This window comes from Sus scrofa, chromosome 2 (genome assembly GCF_000003025.6).
Source record: "Sus scrofa isolate TJ Tabasco breed Duroc chromosome 2, Sscrofa11.1, whole genome shotgun sequence".
NCBI classification, from domain to species: domain Eukaryota; kingdom Metazoa; phylum Chordata; class Mammalia; order Artiodactyla; family Suidae; genus Sus; species Sus scrofa.
Genome location: NC_010444.4, coordinates 36,776,788 through 36,800,548, shown reverse-complemented (window position 1 = coordinate 36,800,548; position 23,761 = coordinate 36,776,788). Strand labels below are relative to the sequence as shown.

The window sequence follows — 23,761 nt, the reverse complement described above, 5'->3', positions numbered from 1 at the left end:
AACAGAAGAAAGAGCCTGTAGGTTTGAAGTTCAGATTGCTTATCCCTTGATCATTTGCCCTTAGAGGCAAAGCTCTTTCTAGTCCAGATCATCCAAAAACTTGGCTCAGTCTTTCACATCACACATTCTATGATTTCACAGAATGCCGTGAAAACTGGTTACTTTCTATGAAAGAAAAAAAGCCTCACACAACTCTTTATAACATTTGGTATGTTGCCAGGGGAGTTTTTCAGGGCTAAACTCGTATGAGACTATTAGTAGAGAAGTCTGTGCAGGTTCATACCCTCCCTTATCTTAAAGCATTCTCTTACTCTAGAAGGGAATTAATGTAGGATGTAAATAGTATGTTTCAAGATTAGATCGCAGAAATACAACTAGAATTATTTTTATAATATTACATAATAGAGGAATAAGCTATGATTTAAAAAGAAACAGTCTGGCAATGATGTCCTGCCATATAGCATAGGGCACTATATCCAATCACTTGTGATGGAGGAAAATGTGAGAAAAAGAATTTATGTGTGTGTGTGTGTGTGTGTGTATGACTGGGTTACTTTGCCGTCCAGCAGAAATTGACAAACACAGTAAATCAACTATAATAAAATAATAAAAATAAAAGGAAACAGTCTGAAAGAATGATGGTAGAATGTTTTGTTAAAAGATAAAGATTTTTAATAATTCCTTTTCTTGGTATTGGTGATAGAGATTTATGGGTGTTAGATGAATCATTTGATTTGATAATTTTGGGTAAATTTTATTGTGTGTGAGTATATATGCACATAAGAATGCAGGTGTGTGCTACATTTTATCTATGTGTATATACCATATTTGTTTCATTCTTCTTTCACAATGAGAAATATATTTATACATACTTTATGAGAAATACTGACAGAATAGATGAAAGAGAAGACAAAAAAAAAAAAAAAAGGCAGCAGAAGAAGAGAAGAGTCTGTCTGAGCCAGGGAAGGGATTTATGTATAATACTAAAAAAGTAGGGATATATTTAAAGGCACAGATTTTCATATTTTCTCTCTCTCTTTTTTTAAACAGGTTAAGAAATTGAGATTTGTTTTTTGAATCTCCACAATTTGTAAAAATTGATATACTTTGTTTTTCTTTATTTAAAAATTTATTTATTTAAAAATTTTATTGGAGTGTAGTTGACTTACAATGTTGTATTAGTTTCAGATTTTTATTTATTTATTTATTTTTTGTCTTTTTGCCTTTTCTAGGGCTGCTCCCGCGGCATATGGAGGTTCCCAGGCTAGGGGTCTAATCAGAACTGTAGCCACCAGCCTTCGCCAGAGCCACAGCAACGCGGGACCCAGAACGCGTCTTCAACCTACACCACAGCTCACGGCAACGCCAGATCCTTAACCCACTGAGCAAGGCCAGGGATTGAACCCTCAACCTCATGGTTCCTAGTTGGATTCATTAACCACTGTGCCATGACTGGAATTCCTAGTTTCAGGTTTATAGGAAAGTGATTCAGATATGTGTGTGGTTTTTTTTCCCCATATAGGTTATTACAAAGTGTTCAGTAGATTTCTCTGTGCCATACAGTAGGTCCTTGTTAATTATCTATTTTATACAATAATGTGTGCATTCCCATCCTCCCAATTCCTCCCTCCCCATCCCCAGTTTCCCTTATGGTTACCTTAAGATTAGTTTTGAACTCTGTGAGTTCGTTTCTGTTTTATAAATGTTATTTTGTATCATTTTTATTAGAGTCCACATTTAAGTAACATCATATGATATTTATCTTTCTCTGACTTATTTCACTCATTGTGATAATCTCTAGGTCCATCCATGTTGCTGCAAATGGCATTATTTCATTCATTTTTATGGCTAAGTAATACTGCTTTATTCCTAATATTCCCTTGTGTATATGTATCCCGTCTTTATCTATTTATCTGTCAGTGGACATTTAGGCTGTTTCCATGTCTTGACTATTGTAAATAGTGCTTTTGTGAACATAGAGGTGCATGTATATTTTCAAATTATAGTTTTCTTTGGATATTTGCCCAAGAGTAGGATTGCTAGATCATATGGTAGTTCTGTTTTTAGATTTTTTAAGTTCATAGCCTCTTAATTAGCAATTACCAGCTAAGTTTCATTTGTATTTCACGTCCTAGTTATTGACATGAGGTCATACCAAAGCATATGTTGAAAACAAACGTACATTTAATCTATTACTGTGCTGACTGCCAGATATTCCATCAGAGTGAGATTTCTTTGTTTTTCAGAATCTGCCCTTGAAGAAGATTCCGTGCAAAGCCAGTGCACCCTCAGGCTCCTTTTTTGCCAGAGACAATACAGCAAATTTCTTATCCTGGTGCCGAGACTTAGGGGTAGACGAAACATGTCTGTTTGAATCAGAAGGTTTGGGTATGTATTTCCTTCAGAATTTTAGTGGATATAATATGAAAATTATTGTTTGTCAGGATAACTTTCAAAACTAACTTTTTGTTTGATGTCATTTCCCAGTTTGTTAACTTGAAAAAAATTATAGTTTGTTGTAAAGCTGCAGGTTTATTGTAAACTTGAGTCTTTGAAGGAAGAAAATTGTACCCTCTTACACTTGGTCACCTTGTGCATAAAATAATAGGAACATAGTTGCACAATTCTTCCAAAAAATAAGTATATATAATGCAAAATTGGAGGGCTGTTTGGAAAATGTAGTGTTAAATTTCACCTCCATGCTCTTACCTGGACTAGGAAGACAGCTATGTATACTCCAGCCATCCATCAAGAGAACTGTCTTTTCACCTCTACAAAAGTATGAAAACTCCCTCTCCCATAAGCTCTATATTTGTTGAAACTTATTTTGTACTTCAATTCATTTTTAGTTAATGAAACTTATTTTTTAGCTAGTGAAAAATCAGGCCAGCAAGCAAGATATTATGATAATTGAAGATGATGAAATAAAAGACAGACACTACCTGAAACTATCTAGATAATTATGGGGAGGGGCATTGTTTTGTTTTATGATTGAATTTTGACAAATCCATTTCCAGACCACAGAGTCTGGCTTTGTATTTCCTTGCGAGGAAACATACATTGGATCATTCAGTGTTTTGACATTACTTGATATCCTTAAATGTTCAATCCTTCTATATAAGATCTACCCTAGTATAACTCTACTATGGAACATATTGGAATTAAAGGCCAATTCTAATAAAGAGGAACTAAGTCAAGAAAGGAGATCTTTAGGAGGTGGGCGGAAATCTCTGGTTCTTTTCCTGAGGCTTTAAAAAAAAAATCAATTCACAAAATCACATAATACCAAATATTAACATCAAAGTAAGCTGCACATCCTTCAGAAAGAACAAGTATACAAATTGCCTTCTGAACAATGAGAATACACTTTGCCCCTTGGCTTCACAAAACAGTATTCCCCTGATGAACCTAGGAAATTGATGGTAGCAGCTAAAGTCTTACACATTTTATGTGCTCAAGTAAATTTGTATCTGTACTAAGAGGAGTTGATGTGATAGGGAAAAGCCTGTCATCAAATTTCTGAGAATTCTCTCAGCAGAGAAAAGAATAACATGAACTTAGACTAGAACATTTTATATTTCAAAGAGGAAAAAAACCAGAATAATTGCATGCTGTATCAACAGTGTACTCCTTAAATACTCATTGTATAAATGGGTTTTGAGTGTTCTTGCCTTTTTCTCACATCAAAGTATGAAAAACTCGATGGGAGATAATATATGTATATAATTCTTTTTCAGTCCAGTGGTAATTTTACAAATAGACTTTAACTTTCTTGTTTATAGGAGGCTGTGTAAATGGAGGATTATAGGAAGGGAGTGTGGAGAAATTATTTGTGAAAAAAAAAACCCTTGAAAGAACTAGTAAATGTCTATACACACATTTGTATGTATAAATTTTAAAATGTCACATCTTAGTCACACAAGAAATACACTCTACTAGTATGAACAAATAATATCATGATTTAAAATTCTGGAGTGCCCCTGAATTGCTAAAGAACTGTCAGATGGGGAAACTGCTTTATTGTTTGTTAATTTGTTCATTGCACAAATTTCTATCATAAAAGCATTTTTCAGTGACTGCTATCAGCCAAGTGGATTACTAGCAGTTATGAATATAAATATGATCTTATCTCAATTTTCTTCTATCCATGAGTTCTTTTGTTAACTGAAGTAATAAAAGTTTCAGTTGGACTCTAAGAAGCTCGGATGGCTTTTTAAAATCTCATTCAGGTAACAAGTAATACATTTTATCTTAAAACAATAAAGCTTAAAGCAACTTATATAATAATGGTACTGGTATGTAAATACATATTCTGGAGAACATAAAATTATGTCAAGGAATTCCCTGGTGGTGCAGCAGGTTAAGGAATCAGTGTTGTCACTGCCATGGCTTGGGTCTCTGCTGTGGCATGGGTTTAATACCTGGCCCAAGAACTTCCGAATGCCATGGGCACAGCCAAAAAAATTTATGTAAGGAAGAATTTTTAGAAGATCAAGTTCTTCATCCTGTTTGAAAAAAATCTGACTTATACAGATGAAAGTGCATGATAATTTGTATATAATAACTGTAGTATTTTGTTAAAATATTTTTGATTTTCATTATCTTCTACAGGGTAACTTAAATTATATCTTGTAATTAAAATGTATGTATATAGCCAAGAAAGGTTAATAAGACCAAATTTTCAAGGCTATAAAAATTTTAAATTTTTAATTTTTAATCCTCTCAGTGCCAAGCTAAATCAAGTAGGATTTCTGGATTTCTGCTCAATGAAAAGATAAATTTGAAATTTCTGCTGCTTAGAATAGGCCATGAGGTCCTGTGGAGAAGGAAGAAAGGAGCCAATACTATAACATTGACTTTAGGATTATTCAGAGAAGGGACACAGCTGTGCCCATAGATGTCAATGATAATCAAGAAGGACAATGAGTAATTCCCTTTCCCCAAGGGGACCCCGTTCCCTTTGGATTTTACTTATTATTCACTGTGGGCGAGGAAGTGATTGAGCCTCTCCTGATGGCCTTGGATTCTGCACTTGCAGAATTGACTTTCTTGCAACAATAACACTGTGTACTCTGCTTGATGTCTTTTCACACTTCACTTTTGAAAGGGAATTTAGGGCAAGGGTTTTTTCTTTTTTTCCTATCTCAAGATTTCATTTCAGTAGCACACAAGATGAAGAGCATCCTTTGTGTCCTAGTGTTTTGAACAGCAAATAAAATGAAAAGATGCCCTGATGAAGGGGAAAAATCTGTTTGAATGAATGATAAGGTAGATCACTGTATCAAGAGGCTTCTGTCTTTAGCTGTTCAAAGGTCTTTGCCTGCATAAAGCATTCTTATCTTTGTGGCAACTGATACGTTCCCCTCTGTTGTAGTTCTTTTTTGTACAGTTATTTGTGAGAGGATCTTGAGTCACAACTCACTCAATCTGTTCTCTTTCCACAACAGCTAATGACAAGAAATCTCAGTGGGTGGGGAAGGTATGCCAGGGGTGAACAGGGGAGTATGGATAGCAGCTTATTCCATATACTTCTCTTGTGCTTGTTATTTTGATTCTTGGCAGATAACTTTCTTTGCCTCATGATGCAATCACATTCAGAGCATAACCTGCTCTTTGTTCTTAAGAGGGGATTTTCCCTCTGTCAGATGTCAGTTCTTGGGTCATAAGGTCACAGATATCTCAAATACTCTTTCAGAAATAAGCCAATAGAAAAATGGATAAATGTCATGAACAGCCTATTCATAAAAGACTTATAAAAGTTAAAAAAGATATAAAGATGTTTGACACCTTAGTAATAAGATAAATGCAAATAAAAATTATGAAAAAGTAGCAAAGAGTAAGAATTGTATATTTAGTGTTAAGTATGGAGGAAAGCAGGATCTTTTATGCATTGTTGAAAAAATAGGAAATCGGTATGCCTTCTTTGGAGGACACTTGGACATTATATATCAGTGTTCAGAAATGCTCATATCATTTTATCAAGTTGTTCTACTTCTAGAAATTCATTTTAAGGAAGTAAGTAGAGCTAGGCAGTAGAATAGCCATTGAAACATTTTTTTTCTGCACCATGGGTATGTGGAAGTTCTCAGACCAGGGATTAAACCCACCCCACAGCTGTAACCAGAGCCACAGGAGTGACAGTGCCAGATCCTTAACATGCTGAGCCATGAGGGAATTCTGGAAATATTTTTTATTTATTTTTTTATGGCTGCACCCATGGCAAATGGAAGTTCCCAGGTCTGGGATTGAATCCAAGCCACAGCTGTGACCCATGCCATAGCCATAGCAACACCAAATATTTTAACCCACTGCACTGGCCGGGGATCGAATCCATACCTCCACAGTGACCTGAGTCACTGCAGTCAGATTCTTAACCCACTGTGCACAATGGGAAATCCCTGAAACATTTTTTATAAGAGTAAAAAAAAAATGGAAACGAACTGAATCAATGACATTTGGTGGTAGCTTAAACAAACTGTAGTCATCCCTAGATTGCAGCCAAATATGTCATAATATTTTTGAGACTATTCAAGAATATAGGATAATTATGATATAATATGGACATGAGGTCAAGCATGGTAAATATCAATAAAATATTATATTCAGAACTTGAAAGTAAGATAAATAGTAATTGGGCTATAAATGACATCATTTGCTTCTTTAATTATCCATTAACAGACCTTTGTAGACAGGTATGGCATGTAATCTGAAACGTAAACAATTTTATTTATGTTAAGATACAGTTTGAGACAAGTTTCCTGGAGATTTATTGACATTAGTGTATTATACTTCAGTGTTTTTTTATACACTAGGATATTTCATTTGTTGAGGTTAAACGTTTCAAGTGATTATAGAGTTTCATATTGCTGTAGGAAGAGGTGATGTAAATTCTGGTGTGCTCCATGGAGCATACTTTAACCTTAGAATTCTACCTATAACGCTCACCCATGGTTCCGCTATTCTGACCATGCTGACATAAGAAGTTAGAGACTGGAGGAGGTTTTCTTTATCGCATCTCTGATTTATTAAGATTATTAATTGATTTTATGGGATTTCTTAAAAATATTTAGGATTTCATAAAATTATTTCATAAAAATAACATGGGACTTCATAAAAATAATATGGGACTTCATAAAAATATTTTATGGGATTTCTTAAAAATATTTAGATGGACATGAACATTTCGTTGAATTAAAAATTATGTAGCTTATCAGTCTAAAAACAAAATATTCCCCCAATATTTTTTTAAAAGAACTTTTAATTGTGGAGTAAAGGAAACAATGTTTAGAATGTTCTAGATGTGAAACACAGGCTGTATTAATCAGTAATCTTCTAATAGTAAATGTAATAGATTTTCAAAGACTTAATATTTTAACCACCTTTCTTGAAATAATGCTGAATGACTCATTTTTATTTTTTAAATTAGTACCAGAAATTTATGACTTCTTGTCAATCTTAAAACATTTCAGGAGATCCCGTCATGGCACAGTAAAAATGGATCCGACTAGTAACCATAAGGTTGCAGGTCTTGCTCAGTGAGTTAAGGATCTGGCATTGCCGTGACCCGTGGTGAATGTCGAAGATGCAGCTCAGGTCCTGTGTTGCTGTGGCTGTGGCTGTGGTGTAGGCCGGCAGCTATAGCTCTGATTCAACCCCTTGCCTGGGAACTCAATATACTGCAGGTACAGCCCTAAAAAGCAAAAAAAAAAAAAAAAAAAAAAAAAGTTTTAACTTATGGGTCTGAAATTCATGCTCCTATATGAATTTTTTCTAAGATATCTTAAGTAGAAACTGTTTCCTTAAATTAGTGAAATTCTTGCATGGAGGATTTTTTATTTGTAATTTACTTTAGCATACTGGTTTAGAAATTAGGTTAATTTTTTCCCCAGAGCATTGTTTAGTTTGCTTTATTTATGTACATTCTGGTTAGCTGGGAGATGGAAAAAGGATGGGGGAGGGATTACTTGAAAAATGCACATTTTTTTGCTTGCTGTAATTGTGTCAATATCATTATGTTATTGGATGATTATAGGATTTGGAGGCCAGTGACTATTCTTCATCTATTTCTCTGAGAAAGAATCTACTCAGCAAGAAAAGGGTTTGCTCTCTGCTGTGCTAGCATGCAAATGTGTGTGATTTGTTTTTTATTTTTAATTTCTGTGTTTGTGTTTGTTGTGTGGCACTGTCTTCTTTTGATGCATGATTCTGAAGAGTCCTATTGAACATTGGTCAAGCACTGACCTACATACAATATTGGTTTGATGTTATGGCACAAAAGTGAAAAGGATTGAGAATGGATTTTTAAACATTAACATTTTCCATTTATACCTGTTGCATCAGAAGAAGAACCTATGCCTGCTTTCCAGTGTCTGATAAATCATCTCTTGTGGTTGTTGTTTTTGTCTGTACTGAGAACTCTAAGAGTATTTCTGTAGAAAAAAGGTGTCTTATTTTTATAATATTAATGTAGCATTATAATTTCAAGACAGTCAGCTCTGGGTTATTTATATTCACTTTATTTCTTTTCCAGGAACAATTTATTTTAGATTTTGGGCTTTTTAACACCTGTTCATATAGAGTACTTTATTAGCATCTCAATTCACTCTTTGCTTTTGAGCTCAGAAACTCTTTCTAAATTTAGCCGTTTGCCCCTGTGTCAGAAAAACATATGTTAAGAGAGAACAGTATGGAATCTGATTGAGAGAACTGAATATCTCTCAGGAATGATAGATATATCAAGATTTGACAGGGTCAGGGTCGAATTAGGAAAGTGGACAACCCAGCTTTTCCAGGATCAAATTTTCACTGTGCAACAATAATTCATTCAATAATATATTCAATAATAAGAGCTATATGCTCGATAACAATAGCCAAACAGTACACATATGCTGCAATATCTTATCTCCCAACAACTCATTTTATAAATGACAATGCTCAGTTAGGACCAAGAAAATTAATTAACTTGCCCAATATTAGACAGCTTATCAATGACCCAGCTAGGATTTGAATTCAGCTCCATTTACCTCCAAAGATCATGTCCCTGTTTTACAGAAAGTTATGCTTTGTATGAGTTAATGTTAGAAGTTTATATGATGACTTCAAGTAAAAGGAAAAATAAAATACAAAGAAAAACAAAATTGGAAGAGACTCTTGCCTCTTCTTGGTAATCTGAGTGACAGTGACCTAATCCATTAATCTCACCTAAAAGCTGGGTGCAGAACCTTTCTTGACCTAGTGGCAAAGGCAGTTAACTACATTTTTCTCTATGTCTTCCATTATTGATGAGATGAGGAATTAATTCTCCTTGTTTATATGTATTATGGGGATGTTGTACCCTATTTCATATGGAAATAGTGATTCTAAGAAATTTGGATACACACATACTCAGCGTTTATGAGTTTGTGAGCTTATTCTTGTTTCCTTTTTCTCCTCTTTAGCCTTCCTCAGATCAGTTTTAAGATGCCTAAATTGCTGTGCTTTTCCTAAATGCCTCCTACCTTTAAACTCGATGATTTGTGCATGTAACTTACTGGGAGTGACATAATGTAGAGAGTCATCCCTTCACTTTCTCGGGAGGCATCTTTTGAACCTTATAGATCTAACAGATGATAAATGCCCATAATATTCATTAAAGGCTAATCTAATGCACAATTTTTTTTTTTTTTTTTTTTTTGGCATTTCTTGGGCCGCTCCCGCGGCATATGGAGGTTCCCAGGCTAGGGGTCGAATCGGAGCTGTAGCCACGGGCCTACGCCAGAGCCACAGCAACGCAGGATCTGAGCCACGTCTGCAACCTACACCACAGCTCACGGCAACGCCAGATCGTTAACCCACTGAGCAAGGGCAGGGACCGAACCCGCAACCTCATGGTTCCTAGTCGGATTCGTTAACCACTGCGCCACAACGGGAACTCCTAATGCACAAATTATATTTCCTCCATTCAGCATCATCATCACCGTCATCACTGTTATCCTAAGCATTTCTAGAGCAGGTTCCATATATTAAAGCACATTTGAATATTTTTAACTAAGATAGATATAGAATTATAACTGATATTTATTGTAATAATCATAACATTGATTAGTATAATAATTCCCAAAAATTAATGTATGTATTCATTACCTGGAGAGCTTGTTTAAATGTAAATTTTGCTCAATAAGTTTGGGGTGGGTTCCAATAATTTACATTTTTATCAAGTTCCCAGCTAATGCCAATGCTGTTGGTCTACAGACCACCACAAAACTAGAAAGGGAGTAAAATTTGTTGACTGCTTACCATATACCAAATGCCCTTAACCATAAAACTACCTCTTAAGACAAGTAGTAGGCAGATTTTAGAGATGAGAGATGAGAAAATTTTGTTGCCTAGACTAGAACCCAATTTTTCTGATGTCTTGTTTACTGTATCTTTCTACTATATCACTCTTTCTGAGTATTAGAACCTATTCTCTGCTCTGGGAAGGTGGGCAGCTATTAATTTATGATATTTTCACAATTTAATGTTCAGCCCCAAATATGCTTTTTTCAAATTTTCTTCCTAAATATAAATCTAAAATGCAGTTTCTTTCAAAACCAACATAAATATTATAGCCTCTAATGTATAGAAACCAAATGAATAACAGTTTTCATGTTTTGTCCATCATTTAAAACTTAATATATTTAGCCAAACTATATATTCATGGTCTAATGCAGTTTATCCTTGCTGATTCTGTGACATTGAAACTCTATGCCTTGCCTTTAGCGGAAGGTATCATTTTCTATTCCTGGAGCTAGCAGCATTCCATTTGACATTTGATGCCCATGAGATTTTTATAGAATCTAGGTTATAAGATTGAGTCTCTTGCCACATATTTTTGAATAGGGATCTGTGTTACTTTTCCCAGAGGTGCTCCGTCTTATACTTTTCTTTGAAATGGTTTCGGTTATTTGAAAAGAAGTCTTCAATGATAAAACCTTTGGTATAACAATCACCAGTGACTAGGGAGCTTTTTATTTGTTTTAAAGAGAATTTGTTCAGAGGAAAAAAAGCAATAGCCATCCTCTCTTATACACATAATTCAAAGCAAAAGACCATATTAATGTTGCAGTGATAGAGTGAAAAAAAAATGTTTCCTACCATAAACTTCAATGTAAGTAGAAATTTTCTTGTATTTTTGAAAAGATGAAACAGTAAAATATCATTAAAATGAGTAGTGCATATGACTTAACACAAAAGGCTTTATTTAGTTCAAATGTGGTATACTAAAAGTAGTCTTTCTAATTATCCTGACAAAGACATGCATGCATATATACAATATGTATCCAACTTAGGCAACTTGTAGAAAATGGACTCATCTAAATTATTTTATTCCCAGAGATGGAGGAAAATTTATGGTAAGATGTTTGATGTTTCATAAAATGGCATTTCTAATATAATTAGATTATAATATAATTAATACTTAGCCCAAATTCATAATAATGATAGGATATCTGCTTTATATCTATATATGCTAGCCTACTTAGCCTTAAATTTGATTAAATTTAGAATTAACCATTTCTGATATAATATAAATGACAAAGTATTCAAAATATACTCATCATAATAACTGCTTTAAACTATATACATGTATCAATAGTAATTTTTTTTATTCTGAAATTTCTTCCATTGCTTAGTATGTATGGTGAGACATGATAGGTACACAGAAAAAAGAAAACTGCTTATAGGAAAAAAAAATGAGTGTATAAATGTTTACTAAGCCAAAAGAAGATAATCTTTAAGCAAATAATAATGATAAAGAAAACTGACCTTGTGCAAGTCTTTCCTATGTGCCAAGCATTGGCTAAGAATAAGAATATTTTGTTTAATTCTGACAAAAATATTGCAAGATCCACACCATTATTTTCCCTCAGAAAACTGAGATTCTTTAGAAAAATCTCCCAAAGTAACGTAACTAGTAAGTCTTAGAGCTCACACTCAGACCCAGAACTTCATGTCTTGAATCCCACGGCCACTATACTCTTTCCATCTATTAACTTTGGAACTTGCTTGAGTGCAAAAACCAAACACAGTCCCCTCTTTGTTAAAATGTAAGTACTGCTTAAAGACTCTGGAATTTAATTTTATAGAATAAGACTGTTTGCTTTTACAATTAAATAAACATTGGCATAATTTAAATTCATGCCTCAAAGAATGCAAGGGAAATTTTTAGGTTTTATTCTGTTTGTTCTTTTTCATAGCCACTATCATCACCACATAATTGTTATCATCCTTGATATTTTGAGATATAGTATTTACTGATTTATTACTCTGTTCTAGGCCTTGTGCTAAGTTATGCCCCTCTGCAGATTTAACTAATTCATTGCTTACTAGTCATTAAACATGATTTTTTTTTGGCCATTATGGTCCAGGCATGATATACCCAATACTGAAAATACCATTAACATGTGAGACAATATTATAGATACATTTTGAATGAATAAAGCAGTTGCTTTATTAAAGATAACATTTCCAAGGTAACTGGTAAGTAAAACATCATCTTTCTATTATTTTCCTAAGAAATGATGCTGAATAAGATGTTTACTTCAGCTTAAATTTTTTAAGCTGGTTCTGTTAAGGATATAAAAAAGGAGAACCATGAATTTACTTTTCAGTTTGTCAAATTGATTTTCTAGTGAGTACATGGTAGACTTGATGTTTGAGTGTTGGCATGCAAAAACTATTTTAAATTAATAGCTGAATTGAGGAAGCAAAGAAATACACAATAGCAATGTATCCTACATATCACATTATCTTTCCTATGTTACCCACCTTATTGTTTTTCTTCAGAATTAATTTTTATTTTCCATAAAATGTATCTATTTCCAATGATTATGTAGCCCTCAAAATAAGTACAATAAGTTTGTTAAGGAATGGTGATAGTTTGGTCAGTTGCCTTTTCTCGTTGGTGTTGACTGCACATTGGCATGGTTTGGTCAGTTAACCAATAATTTTCATATTTGACACTATTTCCATGACAAAATGCATGAGATTGTATCCAGATCTCCTGGCGTGGTAGCTACTTGCTTCACACAGCTTTCACTGAAGATGAAGATAGTGGCACGGCCTTAAACTTCTTCCTGTCCTCAGCTTTCCTGTATTCCTTTTTCCAGTTTATTATTTTGTACCATGGGAAGGATTTAAAAAAAAAAAGTCCAAATCAGAAGAAATTGATTAGCCAGGATGATTTTCGTTTGTTCGCTTTTGTGATGTTTGCTATTGTTCTCTGTTTGAAATCGATGCCTATGTGATATTACAGTGCATATATTTAATTGCACTGAAGTTTATTTAATATGTCAAAAGTTGTATCATTAACCCAGAGTCAACAAATGGTATTTTGAAATTGGAGGTAGTAAATATCTTTATTTTATGTCCCTTTAGTTAGAAGTTTTTAGGTTTTTCCAACTTGGCGTTTATAACAATTCATTAAAGGTCAACTGAAACTAAAATTTACATTACCAAGGATGAAAATATTCTATAATTCAGATTTCCCATGATCAATTTTATTTTAATGAGTATTACTGATAATAGTAGAACTTATTTTAAAAGCTTTGAATTTGATGCCTTATAAAATCAGTTATTATAAAATAATAATTTTTTCTTTGTTTAAAGCCCAGTGAAATCATATACCTTTGCAATCCAAGTAAATGTATTTTTCTATTCAGCACACACTCCCATCAAATTCCATTCTGGTGTCAGTGGCAACTACTGCCATTACCATAATCTGTGAAGAGAAAGAATTGGATATATAAATTGAGAAAATAGACTAATGCTGGGAAATTAAATTACCATAGAATTGAAGCAATGTTGCTATTTTTCTTAAAGTTTATCAATAAGTTAGTATTGTGTCTGTGTAAAGACTATCCTCAATACAATCTCCCTCCCCCCCATTACTGTGTATAATAACATTTTAAAATTTCTCTGGAGTTCCCATTGTGGCACAGCGGAAGCAAATCTGACTAGTATCCATGAGGATGCAGGTTCGATCCCTGGCCTTGCTCAGTGGGTCAGGGATCCAGCATTGCCACAAGCTGTGGTGTATGTCCCAGCCACAGTTCGGATCCCATGTTGTTGTGGCTGTGGCTGTGGCTGTGGTGTAGGCCAGCAGCTGTAGCTCTGATTTCACCCCTAGCAAGGGAATTTCCATATGCCACAGGTATGGCCCTAAAAGGCAGTAAATAAATATTCTCTAATTTTGGTTTAAAAAGAAAGCAGTATGAGCAATAAATACTCCTCTGGTAGGCTCAACAAATGCAAGTGTGATTTGCCAACATGACTGAATGTGTCCAAGGCAATTGGTAAAGCAGTTTTATTAAGAAATCAAATTACATTGGAATAGAAATATCAGTGCAAAGAAGCATCTCTTAATTTGCTCATTTTGTGGACAAAACTGGCTAATGGTGTATATGTGTACATATTCACAAAATCCAGTCAGTTGAAAGCATTCCTTTCTATTAAAGTATCATATTAATCAAATTTGATTAGGAAAAGATGACAAGTTTCAGGGTTCTCACTTGACATGATTATTTGGAGGATAATAAAGAACTGTGATGTGTAATTTTTAGTCCTTATTCAATGCATTATTTCGGCTGAGATCATGGGTAAAGGTAGAGTCAGGAGCAACAAAAACAAACCCAAAGCAATTAATAAAATGGCAATAAGAACATACATATCAATAATTACCTTAAATGTTAATGTACTAAACTCCCCAACCAAGAGACATAGACTGGCTGAATGGATACAAAAGCAAGATCCACATATTTGCTGTCTTCAAGAGACCCATTTCACTTATAGGGACACATACAAATTGAAGGTGAGAGGATGGAAGAAAATATTCCATGCAAATAGGAATCAAAAGAAAGCTGGAATAGCAATACTCATATCAGACAAAATAAAGATAATCCCCATGGAACTGTGACGTGAGTCACAGTTATATCCTTGGAATGCTTAGCACAGAGTTTGGCACATATTAGATGCTCCATAAATAATTGCTGACTTCAAAACATTTTGCAACATTATTAGTTTATCGCTTTTGAATATACATAATTTGCTTGGAAATTCAAATATGGAAATAATATTATAGGCATTTGCCTTTTAACTACCTGAAGCACAGGAGAACATGCTAATGTGATCAAATCTATTACCAAGATCTTTCTTCATTGGTGAGAAGGCTTGTCTACAACCGGCCTAGACTGAAAGAAAGACTGCAGCCTATATATATGTATCAAAGGGGATGTTATTGAAAGAGATTGCTTCAAGTTTTACAGACTAAAAAATATTCTTCTTGACAAATGAATAATAAAATAATTAAGGGAGTCAACATTAAAAAGAGATGGAGTCAGGATTTCTAAAAGACTAGTCTTTGCTTGATAGTCTTATGTTGCTATGTGTTTTTAAGTATTTATCAACAATTTGTATCATAATTATAGCTAAATGTATTTCCAGTATTGACTTACATTAATGAATTGAAGAAACTATTTTGAGGGTGGGATTCCCAAGACTCAGGGCTTTGGGGAGGGACCTCGGGCAAAGAGTTTTCAAAACTGCCTTAGGACTTTAGTAGAGCTAAAGTGAACTGTGGAATCCGATAGTTTGTGGGAATGTCAGAATGAAGAGTAGCTCATCTCTGGTCATGAGGATGAGGGGTTTAAACCTGTTGCCCTTCTATTATTAAGGTGTCCACCTTTGTCTTATCTTTCAGTTCTCCACAAACAACCCAGAGAAGTGTGTCTCTGTTTGCTAGAGCTTGGCCGGATTGCAGCCAGGTAGGTCATACTACTGCCAGTATGTAAAACATGGACTATCTCAACATCCAAGCAGCTGAGTAGCTTGCTGGCTTTTCATTGCTGATGTTTAACCTAGGTGTTGAGAAGAAACTCCTTCAAATACAGTCAGTATGAACATCTTGAGAGTAATTGTTCAAACTAAAAGTGTACCACCAGAATTCTTAACATCATGGCCTTATTGCCAAAGTCACCATGTTTCAGCATTTTCTAAATATCATGTAATTGGATATACTTCCCCTCTAATTCATTCTTGGGAGGTTGGGAGGCTCCTGTACAGGAAGTTGTAGGTGATAATTATTCTCTCCTTAGTAGAAAGTCTATTCCCATCACTCTCTTTCCAAGCTCCTTCATCCCTCTCTTCCTGTTTAGTCTTTAATAATTTTTGGCCTCTCTTTTGTTCCTTTTTCATCTTTTTCCCTATTCAGCAGCTAATCCTTCAGATATTTTGGTTTCTACTCCTGAGTGGGTGGATAGTTTTAAAATTATTCTCTATATTTTGATTGGAAAAAACATAGAAAATTATCCTTCATATGTAAAGACATCTTTGGAATCCTTTTCTTGTAGGAAACAAAAAAAAAGAAAACCCAGGAAGTGATTGTGGCTAAATTAGGAGGGGAAGAGACTTTATTAGCTCAGCTAAGTTGATTTCATTTCATGTATTCTTTATGATATTACAAATCATCAAACAAGGCTCTTGGAAGTTTTATAAAGCCCAAAGAATTAGAAATGAAGATATAAATGTTAGAAGAAATCCTGAAGCAAAATGAAACTTTAATTGGAATTAATTGGAAGTTGTTTTCTCATCCAGAGCTGACTATACTTCTAGCATTGAGATTAGCTGAACCAGTAAGATAAAGTAAGAGTCTGCTCTGGGTAGTAATTCTCAAAGGAAAAGCTGTAAGTAAAATCAAGAAAAAGGAAATACAAGGTATGCACATCAGCCAATTATAACAATGGGTAGAAAACTCACTACCAATTAATAGCCCCCCTTTTTTTTTAATCCAAATAGAAAATTAACCATAATCCAAAGAAGTAACCCCAAGTCCTAAACATCATAGGCAACATAATCTAAACATATTGTAATCAGGTATGAATTTTACTTTACCATAATTGAATGAGAGAAAAATTATCTTTGATTAAATTGATCCTATGTTATGATTTATCTTCATGACTTTAGATGATGTGGGATCTGTTTGCACTTTGACCAGCCCCTCTTGGGCCTATGTGGACTCTCCTGTTCATGTGTGGGCATGGCTAAGCCTTTTGACATCATCCTGGGGTAGGGGTAGGAGGTAATAGCAGATATTTGCTCTCATGGCAGCTCTCCTAATACAAGGATCTGTTCTTGTTTCTCTGCAAATCAGTATAGTGTACTATAAGGAAAAGAGGCTGCAGAGTCAGACCGGTTTGGTTCAACAGGAGCCCAGCTAGTCCACATACTAGTTGGGGGGTCTTTTTTTTCTTCTCTTTTTAAGGCCGCACCTTTGGCATATGGAATTTCCAGGCTACTAGTTGAATCAGCTGCTGGTCTACACCAGAGTCATAGCAAAGCAAGATCTGACATGCATCTGAACCTACAAGAAAGATTGTTTTAATTTTTTAAAAATTGAGTTAAATATGATTGAGGCTCCACTCAACAAGGAGTGAAAAAATCAGTTTGAGACATTAGAGGTTTCCCTATTCTCTCCTGCACCTTTCTCAGTTATATTGTGTGACAGCCTCTGGAGGGGGTCTCCTAGTTGTCTATGCACTCAGGTCTCTACTACTCAGGCATATCTCATTGTATCTGACTGTTTCTTAGGACCCTATCCCCCTTCAGCGCTGTCACTTTCTTGGGTTCTGAGAAGGAGTGAGATAATACCTGTTGCTTCTAGGACTCTGCTAAGCTGCTCCTCCACCATGCTTAAGGCTTCTGGACTGGAGGACAAACAGCTCTGAGTCAAAGGACTTAGCCTTGACTCCTTGGGTCCAGCAGATATCCCCTAAGAAAAGTGAAGTTAACTATACAGGAGAAAGGAATATGCATAAATTTAAATATCGGTAAATGAGCTGCTGCCCCTGTAAAATAAAGATAGAGTATCTCAGATTGCTACTAAATAGAAGATTACGCAGAAGACTTTTTGTTTAGTTGTTTATTTTAATTTTATCATTAAAATATTCTGAAATACCAGATTCCATCTTGTTGCTTTAATAATTAAATATGCTGATCAAATAGACATCATGATTCTGAAAATTGATAGATAGGTTAAAAGGGGTGGCACTATCTGCAGAATTAGCTGGAAGTTATTTTCCTTTTGTTTAGTGCACAATTATTTGCTTATTTTGCAGAGTTACTTTTTGTAATTGTACTTTTTTTACCTGAAGACTTCGTTAGTCATTCTGCTGAAGTAAACGTTTTAACTATGACTGAGTCATCAAAGGAGAAGGTGTGCTACCCAATGACAAAATCCCCTTAGAAATACCTTTCCTCCAGCTCCAAGTCTCGTATAAATTGCCACTTGCTATAGTATATAAATGAGTGCATATCTTGGTTATGGAAAGGGAATCATGATAGCCTGGTCAATTTGAAGGTAAAGCCTTATATAAAATGTTTCCTGTGTGTTTTTTCCCCCAAATATTTTAAAGTTGAGATTTTGTGGGGTTTTTTTAACAAGTCACTTTATTGAGGTATGATTGACATAAAAAGCTATACATATTTAATGTAAACAACTTGATGAGTTTGGCTATATGTATCTATCCAAGAACCCATCATCACAGTATATGCCATAAACATATCTATCACCTCCAAAAGTTTTCTCCTGCCCTCTTTATTATTATTACCATTATTTGTGATAAGAACAGGTTGCTACATTTTCAACAGTTTCTGACCATGTGAACTGATAAAAGCAGAGATTATATGCATTACCTCCCAAATATTACTAATTTCACAGAGCAGTTATATAAGGATTAAGACAACACATTACAATATTCAATTTGTAAATTTTTCCTTTTATTTTCACTTACTTGAGTGGTGTCAAGTATTACATACTTATACTGAAAAAGAGACAATATGCTAAGAGATTATCGGAGTGTTACTTTTGTGTGCAGTGTGAGGTTAAACAGCTGAATACCAAATGGATAAATGTCAATTTAAGCTTCTCTTTGTATATACTTGAAGCTTTAAAAAAAAAAAATTCATAGACTCTCAGTTGTGCTTTACAAACAGTAACCTAGTAAACCCAAAGGTTGCCTACCTCAGGACTGTGTTGAAGCATAATTTTTGAAGGGAAAAAAGGGAAATGCATCATCCTCATCATAATTTACTTCTAAATTTTTCTCTAGACCTATTAAATCTTTATCTGAATCATTGATTTGTGCTTCTTCCTTGCCCTACATCTCTATGGCGGACTGTATAAATTATTGAATTAACACAGCATTAGCCAAAACCAGACGTGATTTGGGGAGAATTCTCAAGAAACAACATTAATTTGTACACAGCAGTTGAGGTTTGACCATAAAAAAATCCCCCGTACAACCTTGTGAATTTTGTGGGTTTGTTTGTTTTTTTTAACCACTGATAAATGGTGCTTTTTTATATTTGATTCTAAGCATTTATTTCTCAAAGTTGCATGAATGTCATTTATGTAAAAGCATCAGCATCATTTCAGAAGTGATTTCACTGAATGTTTCTAATTCTGCTATATTCTCTTGCCTGGGAAGTCTCCATGAAGCTCCTCTGAGAGCTGTAGGCCTCTCTAAGTTCTGAGTTGGGAGAATGAGACAACTTATTTTTGTTCTCATGGGGAAAACTTAATTTTGTTTTCAACCAAATAGAGCTATCATCACTGGAGAGTGAAATGCTTCTGTTTATATTTCAGAAACCATGTCAGTTTCTGGGTGTAAAATATGCATATTTTTCTTCTGCAAAGTAAAATACTCAGCAAAAACAGGTCAATAAAACCTCAAAGATATTTTTAATGAGAGTTCTTTGATATTCATTGCTTTAAAAAAGTTATTATGAATTCAACCTTTTTATGGACTGCAGAATTATGATTAGCTTTATGATAAAAGTTAAAAAACTTGATATTTTGGTTTGGGGCTATGATCAGTAGTCAACGTCAGAGGGAAGCTTTTTATATTTTTATTTTTGAGTGCTTTCTTGATTTGGAACAAAATGTACAACCATTCAAAAGAAATACACTTTGGAATATTTTCATTATTTCTCCTATTTCAATCCATGCCCTATATAGTTAAAGGAAAATATGCTATATAAGGCTTATTAATTAACTCATCCTGTTTAAAGAGCTTGACTCTTGACTGCTAAGAATAAAACTTGTTTTCACGTGGGTGAAATTGCCATCCAAACTTAATTCTATCTTTAAATTACTTTAAAACAATTAAAAATGGGGAAATACTATCTTTCAAAAATCTATAAGCTGTCTGTTACATAACCTTAAGAAGGGAGAGTTTCTAAACTTTATCCCTCCAACTTTACTAAAATAGGCCCCAGATGCCTTTTTTTTTTAAACTATAGTCTACTAAATAGTTTGAGTAAATTTCCTAATTCAGGGCTCAGTTTGGGGGCATAATTATTTCATCTAGACCAATCTCAAAAGTTATATCATGTGCATTCCTAAGATCTCATCATAAAGTCATAGACCATAACACCCTTTCTGTAGCACTTTGCAAAATTTAATGAGACCAAAAAATTTTAATAATATATTGCCCTTTTAGTATTCCTCCACTTTTCATATGACAGTGTACAGATGTGGAGATTTGGTTTTAGTGGATTCAATCTTCTTGCTATCTTTAGTTTCAAACCCCTATTCAGTTGTGAAAGCAACAGTTAACCTGCTCTCCTTCAAAGCTTTAAAATCTTGTAGCTGAGAAGGAATAGAGAACAGTATAACTTTTTAAAAACTTTATGCACGAAATCAAAAAGTGGAATGATAAAATTAATTATGGAAACCAGAGTGAAGCAGACTTTTGGAGGGCAGAAAAAAAGACCCATTTGGTGACTGAGTTGGAGTGCAGGCCTCAAGCGCAGGCCTCCAACCTAAGGGGAATTTCATGATTTACAGCCTGTTGACGTCTCCAGACAGACAGGAAACTAATGAATGGTATTTAAGTGTGCATTTCAGGACTGGCTGACTGTACCTTAGGCAGCCTGAAGTATTCAAAAGCCAATATAAGCAGAGATTTGGGGCTTAATGTTGATTTTCTGTGTTCAGTGGCATAGCTAATTTTCAGCATTCCCAGATAAAGAAAAATCTCTAGGGCAAAGTCTTCCATGTATGACTTTTACCAGCTTCATTCAAACTTTGTCTGTTCTGCATCAAACATAGGGTAGTCCTTGTTGTTACTGTAAAATGTTTCTTATTATTTCACTCTGTTTAAAAACAAGAGAGACAGAGAAAGAAAAAAAAAACCTGTGTAACCAACTTATTCCTGAAAAGTGGCATGAATCGACCTACAGTTACAAATGAAATCATATTTTCCAATTAACCTAATTTATACTTTCAAATATGATGTTTTCACTTATAATTGACTTTTCATTGGCTGTGATTTCTAGTGTGTTAAATTCCTCTTGCTTCACTGCCCAGTTTATATTATTCTCCTAAGAACACTGAACATAACGAAATGCTATACCTTGATGGAACTAAGGATTCAAAAATGGGCATTCCCTCTGTGGTACAGTGGGTTAAGGATCCAGCACTGCCACACCTGTGGCATAGATTGCCGCTGCAGTTCAGATTCACTTCCTGGTCCAGGAACTTTCATATTCCATGGATGCAGCTGAAAGAAAAAAAAAAAAAAAAGAATTCAAAAACATCTAGAGAGATTAAAAAATGTTCCCTGGAGTTCCTGTCGTGGCACAGTAGTTAACGAATCCGACTAGGAACCATGAGGTTGCGGGTTCGGTCCCTGCCCTTGCTCAGTGGGTTAATGATCTGGCGTTGCCATGAGCTGTGGTGTAGGTTGCAGACGCGGCTCGGATCCCGAGTTGCTGTGGCTCTGGCGTAGGCCGGTGGCTACAGCTCCGATTGGACCCCTAGCCTGGGAACCTCCATATGCCGCGGGAGCGGCCCAAAGAAATAGCAAAAAAAAGACAAAAAAAAAAAAAAAGGTTCCCTGCTAAAGTCTATCCAGCGAGTTTGTAGCAAAGCTGAATTATAACTTGTTCTGCTACACTCCAGCCCTGAAATATTCCTGCTAACCTACAACTCCAAGAAAGTTAAAGACTATGTTAAGTTCCTTTGTAAAGGATACAAACAATAGGAATAATATGACAATAGTAATAACAATACTTTATTTCTTAATTTTGAGGCTGTTACATTATTTCACTGGGTGGTATACTACATTTTTAAAATTAAGAACTTTGATAAAGTACTTCTCAGTGCTGCTGTTTCCTGGTATGCAAGCTCTGATACATTAATTATCAACAGCCAACTCAGAAGTGGTGCCCTGTGTCAGACACTGTACTCAGCATGGCATGAATACTGTTTTAATTCCTTTTAATAATATTAAAACACAGGAATTAGAATTTCCATTTTAGAGTGAAATAAAACTGGCTCAGAAATAATGTATGTCAAGATGCCCACACATTCCAGACACATGGAAGACATTCAGTTACAGTTGGTCTCATATTTTTTCTCTTTTCTTGCTCCACCGTTCCCTCCCACCTCCACTGCTACATCAGATCTCTAGGGCAGGCCATTTTCATTTCTGCTTTCCTGATGGAAAACAGACTCTGAGAGATTAAGTGATTTGCTAAATTTAAAGAGTAGGTTAATGACATTTATCCCAAGTCTGCCTCAGGGAAGAATGGTACTCCAATCTCCAAGTGAATAGTGTTGTCAACAGTAATGAGATGCTAGGTTGAATTAAGTGTAATTAATGAATACTAGAAAGTTAAAAATGTATTTTGGTTTTGGATAGGCTTTAACGTCTTCTAGAACATTTTTTTTGGGAAAAAGAATCTGTTACATTTAATATTGATTTGTTTTATTAAAGTGATAGGCATTTGAAGATCCCAAACAATGAAGTCTAATTCATCTTTGGAACATGAAATCTTATATAAGAATACAGAGGTTTTTTTTGTTTTTTTCTTTTTTTCTTTTTTGTTTTTTCATTTAAACAGTAGCTATTGCTACTGTGTGACCAGAGCTGTATTTGCTGCTGGGGATGCTTGCTGTGAATGGGACAGTGGTCGCTACTGTTGTAGTATCTTCAGTCTAATACATGGTTCTATTAATGTCCCTTCACTGGATAATATCTATAGAAGATTATAGATATGACAAATAGTGCCTAGGTCTTTTAGCTAATGACTTATATAACTAAAAATTACTCTGTTTGGGAGTTCCCGTCATGGCTCAGTGGTTAACAAATCCGACTAGGAACCATGAGGTTGAGGGTTCGATCCCTGGCCTTGCTAAGTGGGTTAAGGATCTGACATTGGCATGAGCTGTGGTGTAGGTTGCAGATGCGGCTCAGATCCCACATAGCTATGGCTGTGGCATAGGCCAGTGGCTACAGCTCCGATTCAACCCCTAGCCTGGGAACCTCCATATGCCACGGGAGTGGCCCTAAAAAAGGCAAAAAGACAAACAAACAAAATAATTACTCTGTTCACTAGAGGCAGTTATCAAAATACCAAATATTATTTGAGTTGTGCCAGTTTAAACTCCTCTGTACAGAATTCTAATGTAAGTTTTCTAGCTCTCATGGTACCTGACATGTATGGGAGGATGTCAGTTAACATAAAAAGCCATTAGAACAGGAATATAATCTAGGTTTTTACATGTAATGATGTTTTAATATACTGTTCACTCACCCTAAGGTACTAGACACAAACATATTGCCAACATATTTATTAACATATTTGTTCTCTCTTTATAGGTTATTTAAAAATATAGATCATCCATAGCCTAGTTTTTAAATTTCCAAGTGACTTTTTTCTCTTCTAACAAGCAATCACCTGA

At 34.8% G+C, this 23,761-nt stretch overlaps 1 protein-coding gene across 9 annotated transcripts in view; it reads left to right on the top strand.

Moving 5' to 3' along the window:
- Positions 1–23,761, top strand: part of GAS2 (growth arrest specific 2) — a 172,679-nt gene that overhangs the window by 84,888 nt on the left and 64,030 nt on the right. For all 9 annotated transcript variants that reach the window (XM_021083246.1, XM_021083240.1, XM_021083242.1 and 6 more), the window contains 2 exons: positions 2,247–2,388; positions 15,716–15,779. In XM_021083246.1, the coding sequence (XP_020938905.1) occupies positions 2,247–2,388; positions 15,716–15,779 (206 nt within the window). The remainder of the gene's footprint in view (positions 1–2,246; positions 2,389–15,715; positions 15,780–23,761) is intronic.